This window comes from Nothobranchius furzeri, chromosome 12 (assembly GCF_043380555.1).
Source record: "Nothobranchius furzeri strain GRZ-AD chromosome 12, NfurGRZ-RIMD1, whole genome shotgun sequence".
NCBI lineage: Eukaryota > Metazoa > Chordata > Actinopteri > Cyprinodontiformes > Nothobranchiidae > Nothobranchius > Nothobranchius furzeri.
In genome coordinates this window covers 15,291,825-15,303,131 of record NC_091752.1, presented here as the reverse complement: position 1 = coordinate 15,303,131, position 11,307 = coordinate 15,291,825, and the positions used below count along the sequence as shown (strand labels likewise).

General features: G+C 41.9%; 1 protein-coding gene across 1 annotated transcript; it reads right to left on the bottom strand.

Annotated features, from left to right (window-relative positions):
* Positions 1-8,253: 8,253 nt before the first annotated feature.
* Positions 8,254-10,353, bottom strand: LOC107375565 (zinc transporter ZIP9). Its single transcript, XM_015944145.3, has 7 exons — positions 10,115-10,353; positions 9,816-9,921; positions 9,478-9,642; positions 9,337-9,402; positions 8,956-9,041; positions 8,739-8,873; positions 8,254-8,666 (listed from the first exon to the last, which is right to left on the bottom strand). Exons 1-7 carry the CDS (start codon positions 10,208-10,210, stop codon positions 8,406-8,408), a joined length of 915 nt encoding a protein of 304 aa, XP_015799631.1. The 5' UTR covers positions 10,211-10,353; the 3' UTR covers positions 8,254-8,405.
* Between the last annotated feature and the right edge of the window lie 954 nt (positions 10,354-11,307).

Here is an 11,307-nt window from a genome sequence, read left to right as displayed (position 1 = left end):
GCCGCACGTGGTCGCTTTAGCGCCATGACATCCCGTCCCACCCTACGTTGTGGGGGGAGCGGGATGTGTTGGGCCTGACAGGAAGCTAGGGCCGGTGCACAAATGGAGCGCACCCGTAAGGCTGGCTGTGGGCGTGTAACATGATTGACTGCATGAACATGCAGGTGTGCCGCAGTGCTTGGTGTGGGGAACATGTGTGAGGATTCGGCAGAGGATTCCGCAGAGGACTGTAGGATTGTGCTCTCAATGTGACGTTTTTTGGGTTTTATTTCAAAACCAGAGTTAACATTACAGTCAGAACCACGCCCATTCCCCCAACAAGTCATTTTCGTGGTTGCTTTCGGCGAGGTTCTTGCGACTGTGACGGCCAAGACGGTGTCTGCTGGCTCTTTCGAAACCGTTGGCCGCCAACTCTCTGGTCCACCGAAGTGGGAGGCCGGCTCCGTGGGGCGGGCGGTGCAGCTGGGCGTCTGAAGTTTCCGCGCCGTTCGTCCCGCCGGAGAGCCGGAGAGAGAGGCGGACTGGGAGTGGACCAGGTCTCGCACCGTGGCTGACAGTTCAGCTGTCTTCTGAGCCCTCTCGGTGATGCTCCGGTGATGGGACCTTCCAGCATCTCTCTGTGCAGGTGTTTGGGAATGGAGGGCAGGGCCTTGAGCCACAAGGCCCACTGGATAAGGGTCTGCCAGGCAGCAATATGAGCAGAACCAGTGAGTAAAGCAGCGCACAGATTGAGAATGGCATCAGCAGTTTTAGTAATGATGGTTTTCGACTGGTCAGGAGCGTCAAGCTCTTCCACCATTTTGGAAACGCCAAAGGAAAGAAGGGCAATGTTATTTCCTGCAGCACCGGTCTGGAAGGCGCACTGGTGTGCGCGGTTGGTGAGCCGCGCCAGCAGATGGACATGCTTAGAAGCAGGAACTGCTCGCTGGCCAACGAGGTGGTTCTTAGCACCAAACAGCAAGGCCAAGTCTGGCTCCAGTAGAGGAAAGGATGGCCAGCCCTGGTCTGAGAAGCCCTCGACTTTGGTAATCAGCACATAGGTGGAAATTGGCGACTTGAGCTTAGCAGGCTCAGAGAAGGTGGCGGACCAGCAGCCCATGGCAGCGGGGAAGCGCGGCCAGATGGGGTCTGGACAGCGCGTTTGTGTTGCCCCGAAAATTCCCGCCAAATCATCTGCTTCAGGCGGAGCCGGCTCTGGCACGGCTAGCCCCTTACGGACCGCAGCCGCAGAGATGATGGCAGGTAGCTCCTGGAGCAGTGCTCTAACTGCTGGCAGGAAACAGCGAGAAGGCACTGGAGCAGAGGAACCCTCTGAGAGAGGCTCTTCAACCTCCGTGTTGTCCAGGAGGGAAGAAGAGCTATGTCATCGTCCAGTCGGTTGGAGCCAGCAGGCTCCTGGCCGACGTTGAAGAACTGTAAGGCCTTGTCCAGCGAGTATGTGTCAGCCACCGGAAATTCCTCGTCAGCGGCGGGGGTGAAGTACTCAACCCGGCGGATCTTTTCAGCCATGGGCAGAGCCGCACAAAACAGGCACGAGGCCTGGGGGGTCAAGGCCAGGCCAGCGGGATGAGCCCCAAGACAGACCTCACATTTGGCGTGCAGGTCGCCGCTGGAGATGCGGCCCGTCTGGCAGGCCGGACAGGTCCTGACGTCGCCAGACATGGTCGGTGAGTAGATTAATGCTTTTGGATAATTGCTCTTTAATGAAAGCTCTTAAGCTTGGCTTGAAGAGATAACAGTAGAGTCGCTCCACTTATATAGCCACAGGGGTGCCCACCATTGGTGGGCTTACATTTAAGCTCTTCATGATTGGCAGATGCTGAGATCACCCTTCCAATGTCATACCAATCCAAGATGGCTGCCGAGTAGGTGTGGTGAGATTGCTGAGCTTTCCTAATATATGAATATCAGCAAAATAAGACAACATCCACCTTTTCTAAGCTTGCTTTTTTGTGGCTTAAGTAATTAGAAACCTTTGGCTTAAACCATTTTTGAGCTAGATGAAGTATTGAACATTTATTCGATACATGAAGTGTTGGACATATTTTTTTCGGCACATGTTCCAACCAGCTGGGAATCTGACAACGCCATAAAGTTAACCATCCAAGGAAACTGTTTGGAACAACGATGTCTATGGAGAATCTGGTCCAAGATATGGAGGAGATAAAAAAGTCCTTGAATTTCATGTCACATGAGATAACTAAAGTGGCAAAACAGCAAAGCGGCCTACAGGAGGTATTGAAAGAAGTCAAGCAACTTAAGGCTTTAATACAAGAAAAGGACAAAAAAATTGAGCTGCTTGAACGGAGGGTTGACGAGTTGGAGCAACATTCAAGGTTGGATGATCTCTTGATATCAGGACTGGAAATACACCGTACCTATGCACAGGCCGCAGCCTGTGACGGGGGAAAAGACATTGAAATCACTGCTACTCATTCTCCAGGTTCTCCTTCACTTGAGGATCAGGTGATCAAATTTTTCAACAGCAAAGATATTGCAGTATCCAGTAAAGACATTGTGGCTTGTCACTCATTGGCTCAAAAACATAGTAAAACATCAACCATTGTGATCAGGCTTGCCAGTAGAAAATGTAAAATGGAGGTGCTGAGGAATGCAAAAAAATTAAAGGGTACAAGTGTATATGTAAATGAGCATCTTACGAAAAGAAACTCAGAAATCGCAAGGCAAGCAAGGATCCTGAGAAAAGAAAAGAAGATCCATGACACTTGGACAAGAAACTGCAAAGTACTGATAAAGCTAAATGGTCCCCCGGAGCAGGCAAAAGTGATGGTCATCAGAGATATTAAAGAACTTGATCAATACAAATGACATACGTCTGCTGTGGATCACCAAGGATGAATAAGAGGAAGACAACCAACTTCACGCATGGATGATACAACAAGAAGATATACGAAGAATCTGGATTATTCAACTCTCAATACAGTAAGAACAGAGACTGGTAATTCAAGTTATGAAAATTTACAATTGCAAAGGTTTGACTACACAGAATATAAACCACAGGATATGCAGGATGACATTGACCCAGATAACAATTTTTACACTAGAGTACAAAATCATTGTGAATACTATACTGAAGACCAGTTTGAACATAATGTCACTATAAAAGGTAAATTATCTGTTATACATTTCAATTGTAGAAGTCTAAATTCAAATTTTGTGAAGATTATGCAATGTTTGAAGCAATCAAATCATCCATTTACTGTAATAGCAATCTCTGAGACATGGCTCCAGGAAGGGAGGATATCTATGTTTCAAATTGAAGGATATAATATGTTTTCCACAAGTAGAGATTGCAAAAAAGGTGGGGGTGTGGCTTTGTATATTGATAAAAACTTTCAAAGTAGATTGGTGGGTGATATGACATTAGTTATGGATAACATTATGGAGTGTGTATCTGTGGAAATACAAATAGAAAAGTCTAAGAATGTGTTAGTCAGTTGTATGTATAGGAAACCAGGATCTTGTGTTGAAATGTTTAAAGAAAAAATAGTTGATATGTATGATGATATAATCAACAGAAAAATGTGTTTTGTCTGTGGGGATTTTAACATTGACCTGTTGAATCCTCAAATGCAAAATGCAAATACAGAGTTTATTAATTCCATGTTTAGTTTGGGACTGTATCCACTAATAACTCGGCCAACTCGAATTACAAAAACTAGTGCGACACTGATCGACAATATTTTTACAAATATTCTTGAATATGATGTGTTAAGTGGTCTTGTAATTACCGATATGTCTGATCATTTACCGGTTTTCACAGTCGTACAAAGGACAACTGTAACTACTCAAAGTGAATCTGTGGTTGTTACAAGGCTAAAAAATCAAGAAGCAGTAAATTCATTTAAAACTGACTTAATGGAACAAAATTGGGAGGAGGTTTATGTGGAAGATGTAAATATGGCTTATGGAAAATTTTTAAATATTATAACTTCTCTTTATGAAAAAAACTGCCCTTTGCTTTATAAGGTGGATAAGAATAAATATGCTAAAAAGCCGTGGATAACTAAGGGGATTCAGAAGGCTTGCAGGAAAAAAAATAAGCTGTATAAAGACTTTTTAAAGAAAAGAACGGAGGAAGCAGAACAGAATTACAAGATATACAAGAATAAATTAATAAGTATTATGAGATCTAGTAAAAGAAATTATTATAGCAAATTATTGGAAGGAAATAAATCTAACATTAAAAATACGTGGCGCATATTAAATGATGTAATAAAAAAGGGTAGTGGAACCAATAGTCTTCCAAATATTTTTCTAACAAAAGACAATCAAGAAATTTATCAGTCTAAAGAAATAGCAAATGAATTCAATAAGTATTTTACCGAAATTGGGCCAGATTTGGCAAAGGATATATCAAATACTAAATTAGATGCTGATGCTGTGAGTAAAATAACAAATTTAGACAAAACCATATTTATTCAAGGCACAAATGAAAATGAAGTTATAACAGTTGTTAAAACATTTAAAAGTAAAAAGTCAGCAGATTTACATGGATTTGATATGTCGGTTGTAAAAGAAATCATTGAGATTATAGCCAAACCACTTACACATATTTGTAACCAGTCTCTCAAATCAGGAAGATTTCCTGAAAGGATGAAGGTTGCAAAAGTCATTCCTATCTATAAGGCTGGAGACAAACATGACTTTTCTAATTATAGACCAATTTCTATTTTATCTCAGTTCTCCAAAATACTAGAAACAATATTTCATAAAAGATTGTATGACTTTATTGAGCATCATGATATTCTTTCTGAACAGCAATATGGTTTTAGACGTGATCGGACAACTTCTCTGGCAATTGTTGATCTAGTGGAGAAAATATCTGATGCAATTGACAACAAACAATATGCTGTTGGGGTCTTCTTAGACCTGACCAAAGCTTTTGATACTGTTAATCATGACTTATTAATAAAAAAATTGTGTAGATATGGCATCAGGGGTGTGGCCTATGACTGGATTAAGAGTTATTTAGAGAACAGACTCCAATATGTCCACATTAACAACACTGATTCACAGCTACTGACAGTGACCACCGGTATCCCACAGGGGTCAGTGTTGGGTCCCTTGTTGTTTATTCTTTATATTAATGACATATGTTTAGTTTCTAAAACATTGCATTTCATACTATTTGCAGATGATACTAATGTTCTAAGTTTTGGGAAAGATTTAATAACATTAATGGACAAGGTTGAGAAAGAATTAAATGCATTAAAGTGTTGGTTTAACTTAAATAAATTAACTTTAAATTTAAATAAAACAAAATTTATCATATTTACTAATAGAGCAATTACAGTGGATACAAATCTCAAAATAAATAATACAGAAATTGAAAGAGCGAATGAAATAAAATTTCTTGGCGTAACCATAGAAAAAAAGTTAAGTTGGAAACCGCATATTGACTCAATTAAAGCAAAGTTATTGAAATCATTAGCAGTTCTCTATAAAGTTAAAGAATTTTTAGATGAAAAAGCTTTATATCTTTTGTATTGTTCCTTATTTCTGCCTTATTTCATGTATTGTGTTGAAGTGTGGGGAAATACCTACGAAACCCACTTAAAGCCTTTGTTTATAATTCAAAAGAGAGCAATCCGACTTGTAAATAAAGCAGCTTGTAGAGAGCATACACATTTACTTTTTATTCATTTAAAAGTATTAAAGCTAAGAGAATTAGTTACATTAAGAACTGCACAGTTTATGTATAAAGTGATGTATAATTTGATGCCAAAACAAATTCAGGATCTGTTCCAGATCAGAGAGAGTGTTTATGATCTCAGAGGGTATAAAATGTTTAGAAAGCCTAAAGTAAGAACTAAAATGAAACAACTTTGTATTTCTTGTGTTGGGGTTGATGTGTGGAATAAATTAGACCAGGAGCAAAAAGATTGTTCAACAATGGTAAAGTTTAAGGGTATGTTTAAATCAAATGTGATTAAATATTACGAATCAAGTCAATGAAAATATGCATAAAACATTAAAGGTCTTTTTTTTTTTATGAAGCTAGAATGGGGATTTGAATATATTCCCATACATTTCAAACATGATGTAAAAATTATGGAATCGGTACGCTATTCTAAAATTTTGTTTAAGTTCAAAGGGTTTGGGGGGCTGGGCTTATAAGCTTATGCTTCTGCCCGCGCCCATTCTTAGCATTGTGTAAGTTGTGTGTTTGCTTGTAAACCTGCAAATGTTTCTTTGTTATATTATATTGCACTATTGATTTTAATTTCTCATTAATTTCTCATTAAACTTCTCTCCAATAGCAGCTAGCTTAAGGGCTAAGACTAGACGAAATAGAACATGTTGGTTTCTCAGCAACTATCGCTGTCTCGTGAAGAAAAGCCTTTTCAACAATACTGTTTACATTGTCCTCACATTACAGGGTGGCAATTAGCACCCGCCACCGGCCAAATGCGGGTTAAATGGCACAACGCACATGCCACAGTGGCGGGCCTCAAATGTAAAGATAAAGCAGCGTTGTTAATACAGCTGACCTGAGGGGGGCAGCAACGCGCCCGCGTTGCCATTAGGCTGCCATTCTCATTAAAAGAAGAACTGAACTGCAACGTTAGCATATTATTATTACCATAGAGAACTGACAACGAGTCACGCAGTTGGATCGCGCATGGGACTGCATCATTGGAGAGGAGAGAGCGGGCAGCAGAGGGCGACAATGTCCTCTGCTGCCCGTGGATAAATGGAGAACGAAGTGACGCCACCATTAGCGTCAGCCTGACGAAGTTTGCAGCCGTAAACGAAACGTTGCAGGTAAATAAAACCTTTCTGTGTTTTAAAAAGAACTAAAAGATGGAATTAGTATTAAATTTTTCAACGTTAGCCAATTAAAGGACAATATTTGACCTCCTTATAGATGTTTTAGCCTGATTCTGGGTGTGAAGCACACTTAAATTAAATCCTAGCTTCACTGAAATTTGAGATTCATTTACGTATCTATTAATTTTTACGGTTAGTGTTTATGTGAAGTAACCAGTAAGAGAAGACAATTGCAGTTCTTCTTTACTGTTTGCTCCTTGTCTAAAGACTTATACAATACTTAATTAGTATAAACACTTGCTCTATATGTATCGTTTTATTGAAATAATGGGGATTTGCGCCCTCTGCTGGCAAGAAAAAGAATAACACCCTGATTTCCAACAAAATTTAGAGAATGGAAGAAGGGGAGTTGCTGCTCTCCAGTGGCCAAAGCTGGTACTAAAACTTTCAACTGTAGCCAATCAACCCTCCTGCAGTCTCCAAGGTGTCAAAGCGACCCTGCCAACAGGGGAGGGGGGCTACAGGTCTGCCTGACCCTGAATGCACTGAATAAGTGCGGAGCGTGCGTGTGTGTATGAAAATCACATCCACCCATAGTACACCAGGGTGTCAATAATGAGCTGAGCAGAGCCCAGCAAGAAAAATCGTTCCACACATATAATTTTGACAAACATCAAAAAGAAAACGGGAGTGGTTTTAAAACACCAGTCTTCATGTGGAAGACACATTAGACTCTTCTGGGATTTTCTCACTGTAAAACTCTCACTGTATTCCTACTTACTGCACCTTTAACCCTCTACATACCTATGATCTAAAATGAAACAGTAGAATTTAAAACTTTGTGTTACTTAGTTGTTTTGTCTGATATTGTGTAAGAACTGTAAACATTTTGGATACGCTCTTATCCTGCAGGTATTAACACCATAAACACCGGCTCACTTTGTTTATGTTTATTTATTTGGCAGACACTTTTATCCAAAGCGACTTACAATTTATAACCTATAGGGCATGTTGTGATCTGTGGGGGAAACCGGAGTACCCGGAGGAAACCCACGCATGCATGAGAACACGCAACTCCACGCAGAAAGGCCGCAGCAGAGTTTTGAACCTGCAACCTTCGTGCTGCGAGGCAACAGCGCTAACAACTGCGTCACCATGCAGCCACTTTGTCATATGTTTAGTCAAAACTCACCTTCGGACTCTATTATCTTTTAGTTTTTAGATGCACAACTAAAATTCATGGTCCTTTCTTTGGTTACGCATACAAAATATTCCAGCTGATCCACTTAGCCTTCCTAACCGTCCTCAGCAGTGTCAGATTATCCTGCTGCTCTTCCACTGAAGTCTATCGTGTAACTGGGATTTCACATCACAGCTCCCCGGAGGACCTTGAAAACAGATGTGACTTTTTTCAACTTGGAAAGAAAACTCCATGAAATGAGAACAATATATGAGCTACCCAACACTTCACACAAACAGGAAGTCTCGGTTGACGTAAGAGCATTGGCTAGACTCAAAGCTATGTGTCTAATATACTGTTGGTCTTTTAAATGTGCCATCGCAGTACATCGATTATAAGAGTTTGTGACCAAACTTGCAGGCTTTTTTTTTTAATCATCCTGTAACCCGAGGGCCAACACCACTGGAAGCCCCATGCCGAGGACCAGAGTGAGGCTCTCCAGGAGCCCCAGGTGCCGCTGCTGATGGTTCTTGGCTTCAGCATGCTCCTGGAGATTAGAGAAGGGATCTTCTGTCCTGCTGCTTCTGATCTCAGGGAGAACATGCACCGTGGCCACATAGAGGAAAGTCCCAGCTGAGAAGAGCATACCCACACCTGTTGCCCAAAGCTGGCTCTGTGAGGAGTTTCCAGACTGTGAACAGAAAACAAATAAAGATAAGAATCAAGCAAAATCTTGAACTTTAATATTCACATGTGCTCTTACTGCGTGTAAAATGAAGTAAGTGCTGATTGCGACTATCGGCGCCGCGGCTGAAAAGGCCAGCAAATGTCCCTGGATGTGCTTCTTCTCAAGGCCTCCGTGCATCAGGAAGGAGACCAAACCAAAAGCTGCTGGCGCCTGGAAGATCACAAGGACGGGGAAGGCATCATCATCGGCTTTGACATCCATCCAGCAATCATTTAAAGCAAAGTCCACTCACCTTGTGTAGAATGACGGCAAAAAATACTATGACTTGTACTGTTACTTGACCAGTGGCAACTGCAGCTCCCAGAGCAAATCCATCAGCTGTGTGCAAAAAGAAATCATGATTTCCCTCATCAGCATTTCATTTAAAAATAAATCATTACAATTTTAGGAGATTTTACCCAAACTAGTTCTACTGTTGATAAAGTTTACGAGATAAATTAATTTGAAACATCTAGCTCCAGCAGCAAAGAGTAAATCACATGCTAAGTCACATGAGGGCTTAAACTACTGAGCTTTGTTGTTTTCTTTTGGGGGGGGGGGGGGGGGGGGGGCTCCTTTATGTGTCTGAAGCACTTAAAAGCCAGGAGAAATGAGCCATGGATGTTTGTATTACCTGCAGCATGAATAACCAGCCCTAAAGTGGCAGTGATGTGGCTGTTAGACACGTGTGTCGTTTGCGCTGAAATCAAAGATTTGACAAGTTTAGTTGATCTACATAAAATAAAGAATTACGGGGGAGTTTCTGTCAGCTCACCTCGCATGGAGAGGAAATCGCCAATCTGATCCACAGCAAACATAAAGGTGAACCCGAATGTCAAGGCTATCCCAATGTAGAATCGAGGCGGTGGGCCTTCCTCGGAGGCAGACACAGTTTTACCACTGGCATTCAAACCAGACGGCACATCAGAGGACGGGGATGCTGGCGGGAAGACGAAGGGCATTCTCATTCACATTCAGACAGGTAACCCTGCTTTGATCATCACACCATCACTAATTTCAAAGGCTTACAAACACTCTATGTTCATTTGATGAATAAAGGGGTTTGCGTTCCCATCTGTTGTCAAGGCAACGGACAAAGCCCAACCAACTCACCTCTCCATGAATCCTCCAGTAAACCCACACCTTCAGGGATGGTGATGGAAAGAGCTGTCCCACAGAGCAGACCTGCTCCCAGAATGGAGACAAACTGGAGGCTTTTCTGTGAGATCCACATTTGATTAGAAATGTGAGCAATTGTGTTAAAATGTAGCAACACCAAAGGAAGAATCCTTCATAAGAGCTAATAAAACATGTCCTGTGCTGCAGTTGAACTTTGAGCTAGGGCTACTAGTCACATGTTGTGATTACACCACTCATTCTTTCATGAGGACGTTTCAAACCAAGCCTCTTACCTCAGAGAGTCTGAACAACAGTGGGATGAATCCGAGTAAAAACGTGCCAACAAACATCGCCACAGATATTAAAGTAACGGTCAGCTCTCCGTCCATGGCGAGGACTCTTAAAGGGCTTTTAACCCCGTTTGCTGCGTTCCATCTCGGTATCAGATCCTAGAGAAAGCTGTGGAGTCTGCTCGTATCGTTGGATTTCATTTGTTTACTGAGAGTTGTGAGCGTCGCTCTGCCGTTCCACGTTGCACCTACATCTCCCTCTGAGAGTCCCTCCTCCGGCAACAACAGGACTATGACGAGACTCGGGACTTCTCCCCGCCAGCAGCAGCAGGACTGCACCCCTCCCTCCCTGTCTCCTCCCCTCCATAACCAGTTTGATTTGATTAGCGCCATAGACATAGATAGATCAATATATATATATCTGTGATTAGCACCATATAGGGAGCCTAAATCTACTTCCGCACCATGGGTCCGAGGAAGAACGAAAAAAAAAAAGAATGTAAATCAACAGAGCTAAAAACTCTATATTCAAATCCGCTTTGCCTTACGCCCTGGATCGCACATATGTTGTACTGCAATTTAAATGAAAGGTAATGATGGGTGTTTACCATGCCAGTCACGTACTTTGAGATTTATTAGCTTGTAACAGTTCGTAATTAGCATAACTACACACCAGAAATTGGCACGTCGCTTATGTGACGTTACCACATAATCTCCTCTCCCCAAAGAAAACTGCTACTTACCAAATGACCAGAATTATGTTGGTTCTTTCCTTCTGTGGAAAGTTTGCTGAAATTCTATCCATTTTCCATCAGTTTTCTCCGTGTCTGGTTTGATGACGTCACGTTCGTGAAGCGCATTTGTAGTCCTGGACTTATTTTCACACAAAACCTAAAATAGTGTTTCGCCCTGTTCGAAAATAAGCGCGTTCTTGGTTTCAAAATGTGTCTTTAAAATTCACGGACATCATGTGTGAAATCCATGGCACAAAACAAGCGGAATTAGAAAATAGCGTTTTTAGCGTTTTGCATTCATTTTTTCGTTGACGCCTCCGGAAGGTCCCGCCTTTCTCGCCTCTGATTGGCTAGATGGGCTCTACTACGATTGGCTATTTCATATAGCAGCAAACCGTCTTCCCTTGCTAATTGCAGACTATCGTGCAGACTGCCCTCTTGCCACCAACAGAACAGCTGTTT

Excerpts from the sequence above, each read along its gene's own strand:
- LOC107375565 (XM_015944145.3), bottom strand. The coding sequence starts at position 10,210 with ATGGACGGAGAGCTGACCGTTACTTTAATATCTGTGGCGATGTTTGTT. Across the intron at positions 9,042-9,336 it reads GCTGGTTATTCATGCTGCAG|CTGATGGATTTGCTCTGGGA; the intron begins GTAATACAAACA and ends TTTTGCACACAG. Across the intron at positions 8,874-8,955 it reads TTGCCGTCATTCTACACAAG|GCGCCAGCAGCTTTTGGTTT; the intron begins GTGAGTGGACTT and ends GTGATCTTCCAG.